The sequence below is a fragment of the Vulpes vulpes genome, chromosome 7, assembly GCF_048418805.1.
Source record: "Vulpes vulpes isolate BD-2025 chromosome 7, VulVul3, whole genome shotgun sequence".
NCBI lineage: Eukaryota > Metazoa > Chordata > Mammalia > Carnivora > Canidae > Vulpes > Vulpes vulpes.
The window spans coordinates 33,769,878-33,794,127 of NC_132786.1; the positions used below are offsets into that span (position 1 = coordinate 33,769,878).

Here is a 24,250-nt window from a genome sequence, read left to right on the forward strand (position 1 = left end):
CAAACCAAAGTGCTTTTGATGGAGGGAAAAAAAATGTGCAGACCCCGGAATCATTGACTAGATGGGGCTGCCCAGCTCTGAAGAAGTATAAAGAAAGGTCACACTGCTCATCTTTGTCCTGTCAGAGCTCCCCATCCACTTTGTGGCTTAAGCCCCACCCCACTACGAGCTGCTCATCCATAGCTCAGCATCCTGATGAGGGTTCCAATGCAACACAAGCTCCAGGGTTGATGAAACTGAGTTTTAAGGACAACAAAGACAATAAAGAATCATTCCTGACTGTCCTGGTGCCCTCACAGCTCTCCACAGAAGAATAGAAGGATGTAAACGAGCAATGCGGTTTAAAAGAAATGAACTAAAAATAACCTGAAGCATTCCATACCCACCATCTCATTATAATTCAGTACTAGTAGTGCTGAGATGGGGGATGGATAGAGAATAAAGGGTAGGGGGAAGAGAGTCCAAAAGAAAAAGCCACCCCAGCAGTAGGAAGAATATATATATATATATGTGTGTATATATATATATAATTATTTTTTTTAAATCTGCCTTGTTAAGCTTTCTGATTCTTCCCTACTCCAGGTCTCCTCCAGGCCAGGAAGGTCGATCAGGACAGGATGTGGCCAGTGTCTTGAGCATATAAACAGTGGACTATACCAGCAAACATCTAGCACCCTTGTCTCCTGCTTGGCCCCATGTGGCAACCAAATGAGAGGAAGGAAAACGGCATTCTGCTTTACTTTAAATCCATCTTGCTGGAACAAGGAGGATCTAAGAGATCACATTAGCCTGAAGTTGTTCACATTTTTGGTAGCAAAAGCCATGGTTTACATTAAGTCTTATAAAGAGACCTAAGAAATAATGCAGATGGGCTGAAAGTTGACAAGAAAGAATCAACCACTTAGAGGTTTGGAGGGGTGTTTTCACAAAAAGGCTCTAAAATAGGGACAATCATGGGTATCTGAAGAAGAAACACAGTCACAGGAGCTGGAACAATGAAGGGAAGCATTGTGGTGTAAGAGAACACGAGAAGGGCTTGTTAATTCTTATGGGTCCCAAACAGCATTTGGAAAGCCAGCAGGAGAAGCACAGTCATGGGACAATGTGATCTGGGTTGTTGTTGACGTTTTTTTTTTTTTTTTTTTAAATATGCATTTTGGCTTCAGTATGGAGAATGGATTTTAAGATGTTAAGAGTGGAAGCAGGGAAGAGATGATTACGGTAATGGAGTAACAATTGTCAGCACCAGGGGCATCCCTGGATGGCTCAGCGGTTTAGTGCCTGCCTTCGGCCCAGGGCGTGGTCCTGGAGTCCCGGGGTGGAGTCCCGGGGTTGAGTCCCGGGGTCGGGTCCGTCAATGGGCTTCCTGCATGGAGCCTGCTTCTCCCTCTGCCTATGTCTCTGCTTGTCTCTCTCTCTCTCTCTCTCTCAGAAATAAATAAATAAATAAATAAATAAATAAATAAATAAATAAAATCTTTAAAAACAGAAAAACAATTGTCAGCACTGATGGAGAGAAGGTGGTGGATTCAAGGTGGGTTTTGGAGATAGAGCTGCTGCTGTTGGGACGTGGCTGGAAGAAAGAGAAGAGTCAAGAAGACATCCAGGTCTTGTCAGAAGTACTGCAGGGACTGCTACTGAACAAGGAAAGACCAGAGAATGAACACAGATTTGCAGCATTGTTGACAGACTGAAAACCAAGAGAATTTTCTTGGACATATATTATATTTAAGATATCTCCTAGATATCAAGGAAATACCAGGTGGGCAGTGAGTAAAGAAGTCAAGGGATGAAGTGGAAGGTTAGGGCTGAGAGTCAATGACACTCAACAGACAGGACCCGAAGCCATGGAGGAAAAGATTTCACCTGGGGAGAGTCTGTGGCTTGAGGAGGGAAGAGGTTTCCAGAGGGAGGTCTAGAGAACTACATATTTAGAGGTGGGAAGAGAAAGAAACCTGCACAAGAAACTGTGTTGTGGGCAGCGAGAGAAGACAAGACAGCAAAAGTCATCAAAAAGCAAACTTGGGCCCTACTCCCAGGGATTCTGGCTCTGGGCATCTGGAGCAAGACTAATTTAATGCTCTCACTAAGCTTAGAGTCCTCAAAGATTAACAAAGTTTTATTTTTGTTTTGCTTAACAGCTGTTTGCATTAACTGTCAGAAGGTATCTTTAGTAGAGAAAATGAGGGATGAACTAAAATCTGTATCCTCTTCTCTGATACACTGAAGTGTTTACATTTTTTTTTTCAACTTCCATAGTAGGAAGACTTTACAACATAACCTTCTATGGAAGTTGAAAAAAATTCCTCAAATAATATTCCTTTGTGCTACTTTTTGTGACCAAGAAGAATTTGCAAAAATATGCCCACCACCTTTTTAGCACCTCCTGTCTGCTATTCTTGTGGTAAAAGTAAACCTTAAACTTCCCTAGAAAATGGCCATTTCTGTAAACAAATCAGTGTATCGGAGAAGAGATACAGATTTTAGTTCATCCCTCATCTTCTCTACTAAAGATACCTTCTGACAGTTAATGCAAACAGCTGTTAAGCAAAATAAAAATAAAACTTTGTTAATCTTTGAGGACTCTGAGCTTAGTGATAGCATTAAATTAGTCTTCCATAGTAGGTTATGTTGTAAAGTCATGCTACTAACTAGTAATTCCCACCTTAAAGGTGGATGTAGTACTCCATTGTGTGCACAAATGAAGCCAAAGTAGCACAATTTTTATCAATTCTATATAAACCATTCTACTCTGTTCAGAGAATCACGATCTCTTATTGTTCAGTATTTCTCACATTTTCTACTGAAGTGCCCCTACTGGCAGAGGAGAACAAATTTATATCTCCGCTGCATTTATGGGTGGAGCCTCAAAAGATGTGACATGCACAAAATGGCTTTAAAAATTCAAGTTCCATCTTCACAATTTAAGAAAATTTTGCCTTCTACCCCTTGTACCCATGTTTGTCTTTGATTGACCTAAAGGAGGAATATACCTGATGCTGCGGAGAGATATAGCATGTCTATCCTGAGGCTCCTTCTATTACCAGAACATCCCTGCAGTGTTACACACAGGGCTGGCTGGCATTTTGAGAGACATGTGAAGTTAAAAATGACCTCTTATGTAAAACATTCCTCAATTTAGGTTTGTCCAATGTTCTCCTATGGTTAAATATACATTAGACATTTTTGGAAGACACATCACTAAGTGATTCAGTCTGCTCTGTCCATCACGTTGGGAGACACACACTACCGACAGCTCCCATTGCTGGTGACGTTAACAGCCAACACTTGATTAAGATGGTATATGGCAGGATTTCCCACTGAAAAGCTATGTATTTCCCCTTGGTAAGTATTAAGTATCTTGTGGAGTGATACTTTAAGATCATATCAACATCCTGTTATTCCTGAAACTTTCACCCTCTAGTATGAGCATTCATGATACTTGTCTAAATCAATGAATATTATGACGGTGCTAAATGATGATTTCCCATTTCCATCATTCCTTTTACATTTATTTATCCATTTACTCTACTCTAAGGATGTGCTTTCTCATTGCACCTATTTATTTATGCCTTCATTCAGTTATTTTTTCAAGATACCAGTATGGATTTTTTCAGTTATTTACTGAGTGATAATCGGTCATTACCAATTACTTTGATATTCAAATTGTCCCAGATTTGGCCAGCGGGAGTCCTTTCTAGTTGGCGGATACTTCCTCTTTACTAAGTTCAAATTGAGGGGCATTTTACAAAATAACTGACATTGATACTTCACTCAGTGTCATGAATGACAGAGGAAGACTGAGGAATCATCTGCATTAAAGAAAGATAAAGTGACCTTTCAACTGAATGCAACCTGTCATCTAGGATCTTTGTTATTGTTTGAAAGGATGTTACTGAACAACTATGAATAAGGTCTCAGGATTAGATAATAGTATTATATCCCTGTTAATTTCTCCATAATTACACTATATACAATTATTCTTCATAATTAGACTGCTCATTATGTCAGAAAATATCTTTGCTCTTCAAAAACCTACATGATGACATATTTAAGGGAAAGGGGGCATCATGTCTGCAGTTTAATCTTGAACACGTAAGAAAAAAATGATAGTCTATGTACAAAAACATGTATGGACACAGAAAGAGAACACCAAAGCAAATGTGGTAAAATGTTAACATTTCAAGATTCTCAGTAAAAGACGTGCCTGGGTGGCTCAGTCGGTGAAGGGTCTGTCTTTGGCTCAGGTCACGATCCCAGGGTCCTGGGATTGAGCCCTGTGTCAGGCTCCCCACCTCTCGGGGAGGCTGCTTCTCCCTCTCCCTCCACCTGCAGCTCCCCCTGCTTGTGTGCTCTCTCAGGCTCTCTCTCTCTCTCTCTCCCTCTGTCAAATAAATAAATAAAATCTCTTTTAAAAAAAAGATTCTCAGTAAAAGACTTAGGGGAATTCTTTGTATTCTACTGTAACTTTTTTGAAATCTGAAATTATGTCAGAACAGAAAAAAAAATGTAAAAACCCCTTTAAATGCACCTTTTACTTACCTAATGTAGTAATTCCTTCTAGAGAATACCGACCCAACACATACCTCCTTCTGGCCCATGCATAGTCTACAGGAAAACAGGACCAAAGAAGAATGCCATACATTTTTAGTTAACACCAAACATGTATTTTAAAACTTAGATCCTATGATGCTGCCTCTGGCTTTGGAGTAAAACAGAATAATCCTGTTCCCAATTCTATGTGTAATCAGTCCGAATGAGTCCCTGGATCTTTCTAGGGCAGTTATTCCCTTTTTATATAAACATTACATCTACAAAATGATTCCTGAACCATCATCACATTACTGCCACTGAAAGCCAGCTTCGTGGGCATGGGACCAGTGGGTTGCCCGGGGCCCCATACTTGACTGAATGCTTTCATGTGGATGGCTTAAAACCCTTAATTTTTGTGTTTTTTTTTTGTTTTGTTTTGTTTTTTGTTGTGTGTGTTTATGTGTGTTTAAGATCTTATTTCTTCACGAGAGACACACAGAGAGAGGCAGAGACATAGACAGAAGGAGAAGCAGGCTCCTCGCAGGGAGCCCGATGTGGGACTCGATCCCAGAACCCGGGGTCACGACCTGAGCCGAAGGCAGACACTCAATCACTGAGCCACCCAGCCGTCCCAAATTGTTATTTTTTGTAAAAGGGGCCCCACACTGTCATTTTGCACTCAGTCCCACAAAATTAAGTACTTAGTCCTGTTGCCACAAGCTTATGTGGCACCTTTGTGTAACTTAGACACACATGAACAAAAGGCTTGAAAAAAATCACCTCTGGGTTAAGAAAAACCAGCCCCTGCCTTCAGGTGATTGGAAACCGTGTTCCAGATATGCTTCCTGGCTGGTGGGGTGCAGGCTGCATTTCAACCCCCATTCCTGTCCGTGGCTAGATGTTCCTACACAGTGCCTAGCTTCATCCAGATGCACAGACTCTCATATCTTCAATAATACTCACATACAATTGATCCTTGGACAATACAGGTTTGAATTGCGCAGGTCCACTTATGTGTGGATTTTTTCTATACACACAATACAGAACTATAAATATATTTTTTTCTTCCTTATGATTTTGTTAAAAATATTTCCTTTTCCCTAGCTTGCTTTAACTGTAAGAATCCAGATATAATACACACAATGTACAAAATATCTGTTAATCGATTTCATTATATGTAAGGCTTCTAGTCAACAGTAGGCTATTAGCAGTTGTGTTACTGGGAGTCAAAAGTCATAAAGAGGATTTTTTTTTACTGCAGGGGAGGGGGTCAGCACCCCTAATTCCCATGTTGTCAAAGGATCAACTGTAAATTAATTTCAGTCTAAAGGAAAGGCTCGACCTTTGGCAGAGTAAAATAATATTTTCTCTTCACTTAGGCCACATTCTTCCATGAAGAGAGAAAAGAGAGTTTGGAGCTTTTGTGCAATTTCTACCAAGTACTGAGGGGTCTTAACAATTTCTTCCCATAACCTGTGAGCAAATTCATTGTTCTGAAAAGAGAGGAACAGAAAAGTGCATGCAGCGCTGTCAGCCTTGGCCTCTTTCAGAGCCATACACTGTGTATCACAGAGTTGTATAGTTGTAATGATTCACCTACTCCCAAATCCCTTTTGACCCTTTCTTTATGGCCGTAAAGATTAGCAGGAGTAGTACACAAGGCAGGGAGGACAGATATGATCCTCATAATAATGTCCTGCTGAGCTATGGATTCGCTAAAAAGCCAGATGCCATGTTAGTACCAGGGTACAATCACGACAAACTACCAACCAGTGGAAGTTTCAGAGAATTGTATCGGGCATTGATGAAGTTGCCTTTTTAAACCAAACATTCCTAATACAAGCGATGTTATAGATCAGTCTCTGCAGTAGGCTCAAAGGTCAAGACAGTGAGGGTAATACAATTGAATCTTAAAGTAGGTTACATTCTAAGAAGGGAAATCGATCCCACACAATAACTTCAAAATTACTATGATTCTGGCCAAACTATAATAAGTATCATGGGATAAGTTCTAAATAAGTGCTATGAGAACTCAAGGATGGATATTTAGATCCTGTCAATTTTGAAGCTGGAGATGCTACAGGGGGAGTATCTTTGTCAATGGCTCAGTAGATATGTCAGGTACTGAGGTCAATTAGCATTAAGGGATTTATTAAATGGGTTTCATAGAGGAGACAGCATACAAGATGGGTGTTGGATGTAAAAATTAGGTGGAAAGAGGTAAGAGTGCAAAGTGGGGCTGAAAATATGCTGTTCCAGGGATGAGAAACAATATGAGCACAACACAGAGGGGAAAAGTGGGTCTCATGTCCCAGAATCTGAGCTGTGCTAACTTAGTGGGAGCTCAGCACACTTGCATGACTTGTGGTGGAAGATAAGGCTAGAAATGTAGGTTAAGGCTGCATTTGAATATCAGGCAGATGTGCCTATATTTATTCCTATATCTAATGTGCTGTCAGGAGGGGGTCACTGACAGTTTTTAACCGGTGAAATTATCAGAGCTATGAAGCTGAGTTCCATAATTGAGGTTTAATTGAATATCTTTCTTCTATGTTTACCAAAAAGAAACCACCACTCCCCCAAAAGAAACAAATAAAAATAATACTGTTTTTACTGTGTGCCCATAAAATCAGGTAGAGAGTTTCATAGCTTTTAAATGAGGTTCTCCTTTAACCTCTCTACTCGTTCTTGGCATCACTGTAGCGGTATTTTAGGAGTGCCTCAAAGAAGCAGCCGATTTATATTATATTCAGGATGTATATTTTATAGATCTTAAAAATCAACAAAACCGCCGTTTCCTGCTGTGTTTCATTCTAAGGGCCAACTTGCTGTGTGACTATAACAGACACAGGTTTCCCTTCTTCTCAGCCCCAGCTCTTATATTCGAAAAAAGGCCCAAGTCTCAAGCAGCAATCGACCGACGAAGGGTTAATGATAAAGGCAAAACATTTTGTAAGCAGATGAAGAAGAGGGAGAAAAACGGGAAAGAAAAGCAATAGCTAAGCAGCCAAATGTTCACACATGAAAATAAACAACTACGAATAATTGAATATTCCTAGTTTTGACAACCATCCAGCAGCAGAAGTAACAGATGCCACAGTGGCCCGACTATCTCCAGCTGGATTGGATCAGACAAACGAGAGAAGGCCCATGGGAGCTCCTCCCTGGAGGCGGGCTTCTGCCAACCTGGTGGGGGCGGCGTGTGGGGGGGGGGGGCGGGTAGGGGGTGGCTTTATTTATTTATTTTTACGTTTAGAAAATCACTTTTGAAATAGGGCCTCAGCTATTTCCAGCTCCAGGCGTTTGGAAGGCGGCCAACATCTCCCTGACACCATGTAGAATTATTAAGGAAAATACAATAGTTTAAAATGACAGGCACCTTGGCTACTAAAACAAAGCCCATACTGATTTCTCAATGGTAAGGCAGCAATGTGTTATGACTTCATGTATGTACATGTCTGTGTACGTGTGTGTGTGTATAATACATACAACTTATATGCATTGAAATATATTCAATAAATGCAATAACTCTACCATGAGGAGGAATCTACTCAGCAATAGAATGGAAAAGTAATCACTGCTTCCTCCAGGAAACACTTAAATGCACATGAACTCTTCTTGCTATGATGGTTCTCAAATTCCATTTGATAAAAAGGGATCAACAGGGCTTAGTAGCTAGAGCACAGAGGAGGGGGTGAAAGGGTGTTAATATCCCTCTGACTCCAACATGTCCGCCATCTGCTAGGTGACCTTGGGTGAAGCCACTTAACCCTTTTGAACATCTCTTACTCAGCTCTTACATGATGTAGTTGGATAAATGGGTTAAATCAACATTTCCCAAATAGTGCTTCATAAAGGTTTCTTTTTAGGATCCTGCTACTCAGACTATGGCCCATGGACCTACTGGCAGCATCATCTAGGAACTCTTACAAATAATAGAATCTCGGACCTTGGACTGGACTTGCTGAGTCATTTTAGTTGAAATTGCCTGTATTTTAATTGGATCCTGATGGATTTTTATGTATGTTCAAGTTTGAGAACCACTGTCTCTGAGCAGGATGTCCCAAGGTTACCTGATTATAGAATCACCTGGGTAACTTCATGCAAACAAAGATTCCCTGTTCCCTCCTCCAGAATCTGATCCAACAGGCCTGGAGTGGAAGCCAGGAATCTGCAGGTTTAACTGATAACCCAGGTGGGTCCATGTCAATAAAAATACAAGTTAAATATATAAAATAATTGCATTTATCCTGTTTCCTTTTAAAATCGAATATCTAAGTGATATCATGCCAGTGAGCTTCCTGATATTCTTGCAGAGAATACCTAATACGATCACGTCAAGAAACTCCAGTCAATACATCCCTTGGCTGAGTGCCCCAACTGCCATGAAGGTTTTGCTTGCTGTATTTTCCAAATTGCTAAATTCTTAGTGCATCATCTGCTAAATGTAGAAAGCATACGGAGCTCTGATGTTGAACTACAATAATTTAATGAATAATATAAAAATGATACTAATTTTGCAAAGTCCCCTCAAGACAATTGTCATCAGATTCATAAGCTACATTCATCTATCAAAATCCTTATTTAGCACATTAAGATGTCTTTACTACTTCAAAAACCAATCTTAAAGAGAAGAAACATAGAGACAATTATATCCAATTTGGCTTTTCATTTATTGGGAATAAAGACTATCCTCATGTGCAATGTGTTATTTGCTGGGAAGTACTTGCAAATAGCAGCCAGAAATCTTATTTCAACAAAACATGAAAGTTATTAAAAAAAAGAGACAGAGAGAGCGAGCCTTTTTTTTCCCCCTACGAGCAAATGAAAAAAATTTCAAGCAAGGTCCTGAAGGCAGTTTTTTTCCCTCCACTTTTGATGTCATTAAACATAGTTAAATTTCAATTTACATTTTAATGTACATTGGTCCCCAAGTCAAATGCAATATTTAATGACAAATCATGTCTTGACTTGCATAAATAATTTTAAATAAATTAAAGGACCTGTCATTTGATACATAGGAAAAAATTAAAAATATGTTTAAATATAGGAGATTGCATTAATTGCATGATACAAGTTTTAATGATCATTTTAAATTTAAAAATAACACGCTTATCATATTCACATGAGCATACCATATACAAGAATGATAAAATGATTTTTTAAATTCCTGAACAGATTGGTGAAATTATTACCACAAAAGTGTCAGATGATTCTAAAAAGGCAGGAAATGATAAAAAAGGGTTTTCCATTTGTAACATTCTTTGATCCTATCATGCCTGGGAGAGCTGAATCCTAGGGCTGCCCTAGAATGGATTTTTTTTAGAGTCCATATAGCCATAATCTGCAGAACATTTGCTAAGGCACTACCATGTAACCCAGTACAATTGGCTTTGCTAAGTATTAACACACCTACCGAGGAGTAGGAGGGCTCAAGTATGTCATAAACCAAAAGCTAATAATTGGTAAGGGCTAACTCTGTGCCAGGTAGAGTTTCAAACACTTTCTAGTTATTGATACCTATGACTCTTGCAATAACTCTACGAAGTAGGCACCCTTTTATCATTGGAGACATTAAGGCACAGAGAGATGAATAACGTGTGCACCATCATAAAACTAAGTAGTGGAACTGGAAACCAAGAGGAATGCAGTGCCTGGCTTCTTAACCACCGTGATATACATGGTAAAATGAAATTCCAGGAGCCAAGGCCTACATCAGGGGCGTGAGAGTGAGAGTGAGGAGTGAGGGTGATATGTCAAGTGCCTGGAAACATCTAGTGTACATGATCAAAGGTTATGGAAAATGAACAAAGGTGGGTTGGAGCCATTCTTTGCCAAACTCTGTGAGCCAGGGGAAAACCCCTGGAGCTTTCCAGCAAGCAGGTGACTATCAGAAATTAAGGGGACAAGTATGGAGGTGAGAGAGACTGGAGGTGACAGATTAGTGAGATGATATTTATAGTAAATTACAGAAGAGGCCACATGGGCCTCAGAGACACGGAGGAAGGCAAGGAACAGGAAAAGTGATGTGGAGAAACCATAGACTGAGGGAGGGCATGTTGAAAACCCCTGTGCTGCTGTTTGGCCAATCCCTCTCTCTCTCTCTCTCTCTCTCTCTCTCTCTTTTTTTTTTTTTTTTTCAGGGAGAGAACCTGTAACATCATCTGCTTCACCCTGACCAGGGTCAAATACCCTGATTAGCCTCACTGAAGCCATGTGGGGATCACAGAACTGGCTGTGTTATGGAAGAGTAGAATCCAACATACTCCCTCTCTCAGCGGACCTGCTACTTTGAGTCATAAAGTATTTGTTGGCTAAAATCAACTAAATAACTATGGGGAAACAGTTTCCAATGGCTCTCATATCAAAAGCACAGCTGACAAAATGACCTCTTCTCCTTGGTCTACTAGGGCCCAGTCCACATTCAGGAAAGGGCCTCCCAAATTGCCAGTATAGTGAAGGTGAAACGCATATTTTGAGAAGAAGATTTCATTTCCCAAGAAACATAAATGTCTCTGCAAATAGCAATTCATTCCTATTCTCAATCCCTAAACCATCGACATCTGCTATGAATTCCTTGAGTCCTCAAATAAATCCCCCTTGCCCTGTATTCTTTATGGCACTCTCAAAAGGCAGCATTTGAATAAAACAACAATAACCAACTCTGCCCTCCTTCTCTCAATTTCTTTCTGGAGGAGCTTTTACACCCCTGGGCTCACCAAGGAGGTTTTATGGGGACCCATTGGGATGGGATAATGGGGGTAGGGGAATGAAGACATTTTAAGGAAGGAGAAAGGAAGTTTCTGTACTTCTAAATATGTTTGAGATGATAAAAGCACTGATGCTGAAATATGATGAAGACATCTTGGACTCTCCTGAAAAGCAATTTCCTGCTTCTTTTTTTTCCCCCCAAGTGTCTTTTTTTTTCCTTCCTTTTTTTGCTTCTTTGGAGTTCCATGCGGGTCAAACACATGCAGTTTTAAAACCCATTTCCATGTTTTAAGATTCAGATGCAAGAGGTTTAGTAGTAGGCTATAAAAATCCCTTAATCTTTAATGTCTTATTTTTGCAGATTTGCTGGAAAGTGCAGTAAACCATCACTGCTCACCTTTTTCCAGCAATGCCCCTTGAACCTGGTCATTGATAACGAACAGCAGAACCCACTTACATGGGTTTCTTTCTCTCAGGAACCGATTTTCCGGGCATTGTTGAGACACCTGCGCTCTGACAATCTGCAGAATCTCTTAGCCTAACTGATTTGCTGATTGTACTCCAGAGGAAATTATCGCACATTCAAAATACAACTCTAAAAGAGTAAATTTAGTAGAGATAGAGATAGTTGTGATAGTGCTCGATGTCCTCTAATCTCTATTCTGCAGAAGCACCTGGCACATCTAGAGCCCCCCTTCAACTCCACTGATCTCTGGCCCGTGTTCCCACCGGACAAGACCCACAACCCAGAATGTACTCACAAGCTATGCGCACGGAGGCCTTCCTGCTTTTGGAGGTCCCCAGGTGGCTCCATGCCACACACTGGCACCAGTAGTCCTCTGGCCCGTGGAAGTCCTCCACCTGCTGCCTGGTAACGTTGATAAACACCTCCCGGACCTTCAAGCCTGATGGGGAGACAGAGCAAATCCACTGAGGCTGCTGTATTTTTCAAACAGAAAGTTAAGGATAGCCAAACCTTTTCTTGTTAATTAAACAATTCGGTTTTTAATCAAGGCAAGGTTTTAATTACTCTGACAATAATACATTGCTGCTAATTAAATTCCAACAGCTGAGTAGGCTGGAAAGAATGAGTGTCAAGTATTACCAACCAAATGTGGCTCCAATACAATATCAGAATTTCCAGAGTACCTTGATTAGTGCTTTTTCTTTGTCATTCTTGGTGTAAAACCTATGAGGAATGTAGGATCACAATTAACTTCTAGGATTCTAGACGCTAAGGAGGTCTCAACACATGGACTCCAGAGATGTTATGCCAGGTGGCTCTAAATGGCCGTGTCCCTGGGTTTGACAGTGGGCAAAGGGTCTAGCAGTGTGGCTTAGGAGAAAGAGGAAACAGGGAACGTGTGTGAACAGGCAGGGAAACCAAGGAAGGACCAAGTTTCGGCTTCAGGAGCCTCAGACAACAAATGCAGTGCAGACGTGTTGAACTACGTAAGTCTCAAACCCCTGACAAGAGAGCCCGGGAAGGCCCCATAACAGTGGCCGTGTGGGAGGAGAGAAAGGAGAGGCTCTTACAGGAGCTAAGGCTACATCTTCAAAAGAAGATAAAACTAAGAGAGTCACCTCTTAGTGTAGTTTATTATTATTATTAATTACTTTGCATCCTCTTAATAGTTAGAAAGTATGTTATTTCTTACAGGGGAGTGTGAGTTTCTTCCAAACCTTTGACCAAGGACTATCAGCCTTCCTTTCCTTGGGAAGAATAGTCACCTTGCACAGGGTGCCAAGGATAAAAGAGGACACTCCTCACTAGCTCTATCAGTTCAATCATCATGAGCCAGACAGCAGCTCTGACAGTCAGCCTGCTCTCTCCGTCCACCAAACATGCTGAGGCTGGGCCTTGCTCTGGGCTGGGCCTTGTTCTGGGCTGAGCCTTGCTCTGAGCTAGGCAGAGGAGGAGAAAAAGAGGCCATGCCTATTGAATTCCCCTTACGTACCTAGCATCATGAACAGCCTTTAGCCTACTCACTCACTACATTTTCTCAACACACTGATGCAGTAGAAACTATTGCATCCCCACCACGCAGACCAAAGCACTGTCTCGGAGAGACTAATTCACCTGTCCACAGTTACACAGCCTGATAATGGAAGATCTGGGGTCTTAGAGCAAAACCAGCCTCACGTACAGGTCCCTCTCGAAAATTAAAATTCTGTCTCTGTATTTTAGGTGCTTATACTTAATTATGGAAATAAGCCTAACACAGGGGCCATTTAAAGAAAAATTAAATGCATAATTATGCGTTTGTCTTCAAATTCAAAAGGAATTCATGGGATAGAGCCATCAGTGTAATCAAAAGAGCCCTGGGGCTTTTGATGGAGAGGGTGGAATGTGATTGTCTTGGGTGCTGATAGGATGAAAAGAACAGAGGTGCAGGATTGGTCAAGGCTGGGAGACAGTCCCTCCTAACCAATCCTTAACATGTTATCGATAGTATGTGATGAGAAATGTTTTTTTAAATATTTTATTTATTTATTCATGAGAAACATAGAGAGGCAGAGACATAGGCATAGGGAGAAGCAGGCTCTATGCAGGGATCCCGATGTGGGACTCAATCCCAGGACCCCAGGATCATGACCTGAGTCAAAGGCAGATGCTTAACCTCTGAGCCACCCAGGTGTCCCTGAGAGAGAGTTTTATGACCACAGAAATCACCATGCACAACTGGAGTCACACTTTCTCAATTTTTAGGAGGGACCACATATAGAAAATCACTTTGATGACAGCTGATAACCTACGTTTCCCTGTTTGTGGAAGGAAATAACACTTTGTTTCCCTGGAAGAGATGTAAGAGTCCCAAAAGCTGTGTCCTACACCGAACAGAAAAGAAGCCTGAGAGGGGTTTTTATGGATGGTGGTGTTTTCATCTTTGCACTTAAGGAAATATAAAGTGTGAGTGGGAAGACAGGGGTGAGGAGGAGGTGGGGTTGGCAGGTCAAAGAGACAGGAGAATAAAAATTAAGCAATCAAACAAAACAGAATGGTTAGGACAAAAGCAGACGGGGGATGGGGAGTGTAGCCACGCATGCTGGGGATTCAAAAATATGTTGAAATAAACAAAAATAAGGAACTGGGCTGCAGAGCAGGGGGCTTTTGTTATAGTTTTCTCTTTGATTTGAGGCAAATGATGATTTACTTTGAATAGTGGAAGGGAAGAGAGAGAACCCCAAATCAATGCATCCTCTGTCACAGGGTGAAGGGACCTACTGAGACAGAAATATGCCCACTATTTAGGAATCAGGGGTCTCTCAGAGAAGCATTCAATTATAAGCTTGAGAGGTCTGCTTGTCTTGTCTGTATGCCCCTCCTCCTGCTTGTGCTCACATGCTCTTTTTCCAATAAATACGTTTTTTAAAATCTAGAAATATGTTCAAGCTGGGGGAGGGCTATTCTATTCTATTTATTCTTTCTCCATCTTACTAGAACATCTACATTATCAGCTTCCTCTAGGTTGGAAATGAAGACAAACATCACCTCAAAATGGTTCAGGACTATTTGGATGCTTATTAAACAGGAAGTTTCCATATCCAAACATCAAAACTTGCTATGATTTCATCTAGGCACCATGGTTTTTTAAGGGCACCCAGGGTTTGTTTTACTGAGGTATGGTAAGACCACACAAAACAAATGGAAACAATTGTCCAGAAAGAAGATTTAAGCTCAGAAATCCCTAGAAACAACAGGCACAGCACCCAATGCAGGGCTACCTGGGGGATGCTAGGAGGCAGAGGGGCACAGGAAAATGAGGGCAAGAGCCTTTACTGTGGTTTCCTCGGGAAGAGGCAGGGTAAACAGGTTTAGAATGGACTGGTTTGAATCATTTCAGTGGGACATAATGGCTGTCCCTAGTTGTCAGGTACTCGGTCCTGAGGTGAGGATAGGAAAATATTGCCCTGGAGTCTAAGAGCTTAATAAAATAAGTGGCTAGGGGGATGGGCTCTGGATTGATTGATCTGCATATGAAAGGCACTCTCACAGACAGATTCCCTTTCTCTGTGAATTAGCCAGCCCTCTGGCAGGACAGCAGTGTCAGCAAGAGCCCACCACGTCAGAGCATCAAATACAGAAACTAAACTTGTGGGCACATAGGCAGCTGCGTATTTCTTTTGGGAAGCGTTAACTGTGGACCATGGACAGTCACCATGAAGGTCCTAACTGATCTTACCCCCTCCTCTAGACAAACTGCAGATGACAGCACGAAGTTGAAGTCACAATTTCAATGCTAGGATGACTCAGTTACACGTCTTTCACAGAGGCTTTCCCAGGGGACTGGAGAAGCCAAATGAATAGTGGAAACCCACTATTTCTAAGCACAGTGAGTTTTTCCCGCAGGTAGAATCAGGATGGCAGGCTTCTTTGAAAGGCCACAAGAGACATCACCCCCCCACACTCCCTCAAAATCACTATCAGTCTGTATTAGGCCTTCTTCTATCCACAAGTCTTCAGTCTTGTCACACATTCTCTCTAGGAGAACTCTTGGAGAACCATGAATACCTTGTACCTATTTTACTTATCTCTACCATAACAAGAAATAATTCCATTGAATACAAAATATTTAAATGGTATATTCTCTCCAAAGTCCCCCTTATAACTCTGCCTACTGATATATACACCACATACACATATATTAAGTGCATGCGTGCCAAACACCCACGAGGAGCAGCTCTATTTAAGGGAATCTCCACCCACTCCCCTCCACTGAGGTTCATCCAACAGTGCCAACAAGATGGCTATCCACTTCCACATCTCTCCAGGGAACCTGTTCACAGGAAATGCTACTGAGGAGCACAAATCCTGGCAAACAGAAGATGACTCTCTCTTAAGTAAGGGTCGCACTGTACCCAGTAACTCGTGAACTAATAAGCACGGGAAGAGTCCAGCCCTTTAAATTAGTGTGTAAATTATAACCATCAGCCTTTGTGATGGACTAGAAGGCTTACAAGATATAAAACTATGACTATGGGACTGATATGCTAATAAGCTTTCTGCGCTGTTGGATGGTTGAGTTGTATGGAGACTAATGTTGCCAGCAGATGAATAATTGCTCTGCATGTACTAAACATAACAGAGCAGCACAGAACTTCATCATTTGTCAGCTTTATTTGTTTAAATGAGAAAAATGCTGACAGCAGTTATTGCTGTAATCCCCTTATTTATCAGATAGAAAACACTAGTTACTCTTAGCAGGTCTAATCCTGTTGGGAGACTAAAAGTTACAGAGTTTTCCAACTAATTGAAGGTAGATGCTTTAGTGTTCCAAGAAGAGAAATACAAAAGACAGCGGGGAAGAAATGTTGAGAGAAAAAGGAGGAAAATCATTTATTCCTGGCCAACTTTTAATAAAAGGGCTCTAGCCGTAGTCTTAACTTGTTCTGTAGGAAATATAGAATAGAACATTCAGTACCATGCCAACTGTAGCCCAGTGTCTAACAGCTGTCCACGTCTTTTATCTACTGCTCATTATCACACTTCTGCAAAGCCTATCGGCAGCATCCTGCCGTGGTCACTGTTGCCAACCTGCTCTCAGATATACCTGCTGATGGGCACTTGGGGAGGGATTTGACACAGCTCTCCCATGCTTGCCACCCCTCACAGCCTCCTGTCCTTCAATCATTTGGAGGTTCTTTGTGGCCAGATGCTTGGCTTACTAGACTGGATAACAAGATTCAAGATGGCAGGTTAAGGATCCATCTTTCTCCCTTGGAGACATCATTCCTATCCCAAAACCACACAGAAGTCAGACACCAGCAAACTAGGTTTTGGTGAACTGTTTTGTCATCCAAGACTCAGTGCCCCTTTCCCAGCCCAGTTTAGCTCAGTGTTTGACCAACCCCGTGTTTCATGTTCCACACTGGAATGTTCCAAGATTGGGGATTAACCAAGAGAATGAGGATATTGCTTTCCAAAGACAAAGTTCCAAAGAACTATTTCCAACATAGCTTTACGAGTAGCAAAGGACCTTCCTCAATTCTTTGAAAGAGGAAAAGAGGAAAATCAAACTTTTCCTGAAAAGCACCATCTCATATTCAAGAGCCTTCTCTAAGGAACCATCACAGTGTTTTGGTCCCCTCTGATGCCTGCATTTGGCTCTGAGTCCCTCTATACTCCACAGTCTCCTGAGAAGACAGAAAACAAGCCATTCTGCTGGAGGAAAGGAGTCCACCATTTCTAGAAGGGAATGTTTGTCATGTGCCTCTTCCTAGTCTGGGGCTAGAGCCTAGAAGACAGGCTTCAACAATGAGAAGCTCCCCCATTTTTGAATAACATTATTATTATCATTACTGATCATTATACCATTGTGTATAGCCTTTTACCTTTAGCAATGTACTATTTCATCCTAACACCACATTAGTATTGTTTCTGTTCTCATCTTGCCCCAGGTCCCACCTCATAGGAAATATATCAAAGATGTCACATGATCTGCAATGTATGTTATTTGAAAACAATAACCAAGTGCATCATATGTGCCTGCCACTATGCCAGGGGCTGAGGATATGGTGACAAAGTAGATGATCCAGATTCTTGCCCTGGAGGAGCTTTTAGGTTGGAGGGGAGACCTCTCAACCTGCCCCAACAATAAGGCATGAAAACTGCCCTGGCAGGAGTGCAGAGGGCTACAGGACCCATGGGAATAGCTTCCCACCTCCCCATGGCAACAAAAGCTTCTGGGGGTGGCTGCCATTCCATCAGGGACTTGAAGCCTCTTCCCCTTACCTGGTAAGAATGACATCTAAAGCAAAGATTGTATTTATTTATTCATGAGAGAGAGAGAGAGAGAGAGAGAGAGAGAGAGGCAGAGTCATCTGCAGAGGGAGAAGCAGGCTCCGTGAGGAGCCCAATGTGGGACTCAATCCCAGTACCCTGGGATCACTACCTGAACCAAAGGCAGATGCTCAAATGCTGAGCCACTCAGGTGCCCCCTAAAATAAGGTTCAAATATATGTCCAACCCAAATTGGACATATATTTGAAGTTTTAAAAGTCTGAGATATTAGGGGACCATTCACAGAAGTGTGCCTCCATTTCTTTGGGGACCTTGGATATCTTCAGGCCAAAATGCTATTGAAAATAGTAAGTTAAATGTAGATAATTAAAAGGTAGAACCATATTTCATTTTACTGGCAGATGCTTAATTAGGGCTAAATGTCTTTTGCCACTTCATCCTAGCAACAAGATTAAAATGTATTTTGACCAAAAAAAAAAAATAATCCTTTGAATGTGCACGATGCCTAATGAATACTCTTTAGTTTCCCCTAGATAATAACCACTCCACGTATTCCTCAGAAGCACCACAAGTTCAGTGTTAAGTACAGAAACTAAGAATACACTCAAGCTCTCCAATTTCCTCCACACCAGAGATTAGAATTAATCAGCACAGAGGTGTCTGGCAGAGGAAAGCAAATTAACTTGATATTGTTGTCTGATAGCAGAGAGAAGGAAACTCAAGAGCCAGGAGTAGACACAGTAGGGTTACATAAAGGACAGAACCCTGTGAATGACTTACTCAGACATCAGATTCACAGCTATGTGGGCAACAGTCATGATTTCCAACCTTGCCACCCAAGTCAGCGACTTCCCCATCCTGCACTCACCCAAATTATCTGCTGTGAGGTTAGGGTATATCATATGACTTCTACCACCCACAATGCTACCATTGGCTTGGAGAATAACATAAAACTTGAAGAAAAGAATCACAAGCCAGTAGCAAGTTCTTCTAAGCAAGACCAATACTTGGCTATTAATAATATCAGCTCTTTTGTCTTTTTGGAAGTATACAAGTTTGTAATTTTCTATTTGTTTTTGAAGAGTAATCAACAGCCACATGCTCCATTAAAATAATAATAATAAGCAATTTTACATTTATCCTTTTGAAGGCTAACCTTGATTGAGCACTTGCTCTACACCAGGCCCTCAGATGAGTAATCCTCAATAGCAGTTTCAAGTGACAGATACAATCATGGCTATTTTACACTTGGTAAAACTGAGGTAGAAAGAAGCCAGGTCACATGTGTACCTGAAACAGTCTATAAAGGGAGAGTCAGATTGCAAACAGTACCATCTAACACTGATAACCTATGCTCTTTATCACCACACTGTCTTCAAGGTTTCTTTGAGATTCCTCTAACTCCTACTTCAAACAACAATACTTCTGAGTGTTGTATGAATAGAAAAAATGGAAAAAGTCCAAAAGCACTGGTAAAGAATTTAGTGTTCACAACAGATCACTGGTGCCTATCAGGAGGGGTTATTAAAAATTACAGAAACGGTGAGCAGCTATCTATCTCCGCTAAGGCTGGAGTGAGTATAAATGGTCTCCAATTTTTTGTAGCTAGGATTAAACTGGACACGAGAAACAAAGTCTTCATACTCTGTCACAAGTTTATGGAAAGATTCATAATATTTTCCTGGAAACCTTTTAAGAATAGGTCAGTCCTCTCTGAGTAGCAGACTGATGAACAAGATGAAATCTGGGGTGGGATGGAAGAACATTTCTTTGAAAGTAAGTTTTAAACCCACAGACTGTCAATGGAACACCTGAGAGATTGATCATTTCTGTGTTATGTGGACTAAAATATGTTTCCCAAATGTACCTTGGTGATTTGTGAGTCATTGAAGGTAACTTCAAATTAATGGTTTTCTGGAAGAAACTATATTCAAATCCCCATCACTAGCACAGCAAAGTTCTTAGATACAAACTTTAAAGATTTAATACATTTTTATTTCTACTCTTCTCCCTTTTCTCAACACAATCCATTAACCTTTTATCCCCAGAGAGGGACTCCAGTTGTTTAAAAAGGAAATCACACACAATTGAAAGCCTTGAAATGATATTCTTTAAGAAGAAAAATATTAGTTTACCAGAGTTGAAACTTTTCCCATAACGCATTGGAATATACATTATTTCACTCATTAGAGTTCAATATCTCCAAGGTAGAGTAAGATAAGAGCCATGGAGCGTTGTTAAGGGAACTCCTGTTTTTATTGAACAATAAAAAAAGCGGTTTAGCTTATTGATAACTCAAGCTTCCCACAGGCTACTTTATCTTAATTGCCAAGGATGGGTTTTGCTCGTTCTTGTTTTTTTTTTTTCCCCTCTGTGTGTGTGTGTGTGTGTGTGTGCATGTGTGTGCCTTCCTGTTATATTAAATCTCTTAATTTCTCCGGTACTGAGCACTCTGCCTGTTTTCTCAGGGGCGCGATTCACGAGTTGGGATTACCTCTCCACTCCAGATGTTAACAGAGGAAAAACCCCAGGAAGAAGAGTTCCCATATTTCCAAATGAAATGAGGCAGAACAAATGAAAGAGGACCCGTTGGCTTGTGCACAGAACCGAAAGTGTACATTACTAAGAGGTATAGCCATGTCTGTGCAAACACAGTAACTCATGTCAAATAAATTGTGCCTTTTGCAGGAAAGAACTCTAGCTCTGGGTTTTCCAAGCTAAATTGCGTGAAAACACACAATCCTTTTTCTTCTTATTTGAACTCTTAGATGACGGGGCCAAATTACCAGAAAGACCAAAGGCAGTTTGCAGCCTTTAACAACTGCAAAGACTTATTGCTTCCAATTTGGAAAATAAAAAAGATTCTGTGTCTACTCCAAACACTCCCAAGTCTTATACATTTCCCATTAGTACTTTGAAGGAAGAAAACATTAAGCAAAAATAATATCAAAATTCTCTTGGAGGGCTGACATCGAGATTGTGTTGGCCAAAGATATATAAGGAGTTACTACCAACTTCTCAAAAAAACACGGGCAATTCTCTACCTCTGCTCAAATGTGGTCTTACTGTCTTTGGCTTCTTGGCATCCTTTGCTCCTACTGGACTGGCAGGAGTTACTTTGCAAACCCAATCAAAAGCCATTAAGTCTGTAAAGGTAGTCAAGCCCTGTGCTCAAGCTCAGTATTGAAGACCCCAAGGGAAGTAATGCATCTATTTTTCAATACTGAAGGCCATTTTGTTTCCAACCTTAATTGCACTGATGTATTGGTTTGGCATACACCATCTCCACTCATCTTGCTCCACTTTCCACTATTTCTCTATTAATACAGACCTTAGGAAACATAATTGCAGTGTGCAGTAGACAGTGATTTTCATTAAGTACAGAAGAAAACTGTTTAGGGCGAAACATTTTTTTTTCCTATTGATTCAATCAAAATGACTTGGAAGAAAAGGTTGTGCTTATTAAATTCTTTTCAAAGAGGTAGCTGCTAAAATTTAAATTCTTTCTCAACAAAAAATTGGTATATAATCTCTTCAGGTTTTGTCATTTATGAATCCTTATTCTTCCCAGTTCCTTTGAAATTTGTGACTTCTATTGGTCTTTTTTCTTTTTCCTTTTTTTTTTTTTTTCAAGTGGAGAGGGGCAACTTTTACATGGAAACAGATAATGTAATCAGCGCTGCTATCTCCAAGACATAGAGTTGCCTAGCAATGCTAGAGGAATTAAAAGGGGGAAGCAATAGCAAAACAGAACATTGCAAAATTACAAGAGGGTGCAGTGTTAAATTGGATTGCAATACTTATCGAGAGGTCCTTCGATGAGAATGGATATAGGATTTTCTAGGAGTGGTATAAAAAAATGCCTGGCCATTTTTCAATGTTCTTTCTAGCTTTCATTTGGAGTTTACCCAATGGGATTCTGCTATTTTGAGTTCGTTACGGGACAAAATCTAGGCCAGAAACATCTGACAATAAAACACAGAGCCTCACTGAGCCTCTGGAACTTGAGTCCTTTCCAGCTGGACTAATTGAATATAAGACATATAAGCCTTTCATAGTCTCCCATTGTTCTACAGGCTTTTGCTCACATGGCAAATGCTATTCCCTTTGTTGTTCTTTCCCAGATTTCAAAGACCTCCTTTGAAGTTTTCCCACCAAGGTAAATGGGGCTACTCTGTGACTCAGTCTATCTCAATGCAAGAAATATTTAACATCTGAATCCTGGGAGCATAAAAGAAGAAACTTTGCTGACACCAAGATTTGATTTGTCTTCCACTTTTGCCTTGATTATGCCAAATCCTTTAAGAAGGACATTATACCTGCAATCCTAGAAATGTCTGTTTTCAGTTGGTATAAATTCTTGCCTAACAGCACCAGACACATGACTTAGAATAAAGGATTAGCCTTCACAAAGATGGCCTTCACAAAGTGCTGAGGGATAGAGAAATCCCAATGGAATAACTATGGGATTATACACTTGGGAAGCAGAAATACAGGCACATGATGAAAATGAGAAGCCATGTGCTGAAACCCATCTTCATGTCAGTAAGGGAATTTGTCAATATTCTGACTACACAGGAGAACAGGAAACTGTATGTAAATGTGGCTTATAGTCTGGACGGACTTATATCTGAAGTAGAAAGCAGGAGACCTGAGTTCTATTTTTCTAAGATTTTATTTTTAAGTAATCTCTACATCCAATTTGGGGCTCAAACTCACAACCCCAAGATCAAGAGTTGCACACTCTACTGACTGAGCCAGCCAGGTGCCCCAGGAGATCTAGAAATAGCTATGCCATAAACTAGTTGTAGCTCTTGGAATTTAAGATTTTTATTGCATAAAATAGGGCTGTTAGATTATTACTAAGGTCCCTTCCAGTTCTCACATTTAAATTGCAGGATTATAAGTATGCTTTTGGTCTGCAGAACAACATCTCTAAAATAGGCACTTTTTTTTTTTTTTCCTTCTTTATACCAGGTCCAAACTGCAAGAGGGAATTGTGATAAGGTTTCAGGTGTTTTTCTACCTTTTGAAGTTATGCAATCCCAGATGAGTTCAGAACTGTATGATGCTTAGCACTGTTTATATATGTTTAGTTCTTTGCCTTCTTTATTGATTCCCAGGCAGTAACAGCATCACCTGAAGATCTTTTGGAAAAAGTTTCACTTTTTGCTTTGGAGCAAAGCATACTCTCTCACCCTGCATGCTTCTTTGTTGGCTGGTGATATTCCCCCTACCGACTCCCAAGGAAGTAGCATTCTGGATCCATTCTCTTTTTAGGTTGCCCATTCTATCTTGACAACTCGTTTGTCTCCAGGGTTTCATCCTTTCTTGATGACGACCAAATTGACTCTTCTATCTCTGAACTCTATAAGCTCCATATCTACATCTCTTCATTATATCCCACAAATATTTCAAATTCAGCTTGTCCAAAGATCTCAGCCTTCTCTCCTTGCTAATATATTTACATCAATAGCATCCTCCCCTTCTGCTTCTGTTGAGACTGTTATTCCTCCATCTTCTTCATTCATTCATTGCACCAGCTAATAAGTCTGATTGGTTAAAGTGCTTCTCACACCAGAAATCTAGTTCTTATTTCTGTGGCTACCACTCTGGAGGCCAGACTTTTCTTTCAACTCAATTGAAATATCTAAGTCTCCTAACTCATCCATTCTTGTTTCTTCTTACCATTTTAAACACCTGTGCCAGATTCCATCTTAAAAGCAGAGCTCCAGCCACTGCATTCCCATGTCAATATAATCAATCCCACCCTGCCCATATTTGTGAAATTAAGTAAGGAACTGCTCACTTATAAGTGAGGCCTTTTAAGACCTTGATTGAACTAAATTGGCCAGTTTCCACATCCATTTTCTATTTCAACCAAATCAGACTCCTTACTTTCTTTTTAAAAGATTTTATTTATTTATTCATGAGAGACACACACACAGAGAAGCAGAGACAAAAGCAGAGGGAGAAGTAGGCTCCCTGTGCAGGGCCTGATGCGGAGCTCGATCCCAGGACCCTGGGATCACAACCTGAGCTGAAGGCAGATGGTCAACCACTGAGCCACCCACTAAGCTTTCCTTCATTGCTAATGTTGACCTCCAGGCCACAGATCTCTCTCTCTCTCTCTCTCTCTCTCTCTCTCTCTCTCCTATTTAGTATAGAACTAATAAATTAATTCACTCACTTACTTTGAATTAAGGAATCATCAATATTCCTTTCAAATGCCATTTCTTGGGCAGCCCCAGTGGCGCAGTGGTT

At 40.8% G+C, this 24,250-nt stretch overlaps 1 protein-coding gene across 9 annotated transcripts in view; it reads right to left on the reverse strand.

Moving 5' to 3' along the window:
• The window catches only part of UNC5D (unc-5 netrin receptor D), a 534,099-nt gene that overhangs the window by 200,129 nt on the left and 309,720 nt on the right, over positions 1–24,250 (reverse strand). For all 9 annotated transcript variants that reach the window (XM_072763531.1, XM_072763538.1, XM_072763536.1 and 6 more), the window contains exon 3: positions 12,006–12,149. In XM_072763531.1, the coding sequence (XP_072619632.1) occupies positions 12,006–12,149 (144 nt within the window). The remainder of the gene's footprint in view (positions 1–12,005; positions 12,150–24,250) is intronic.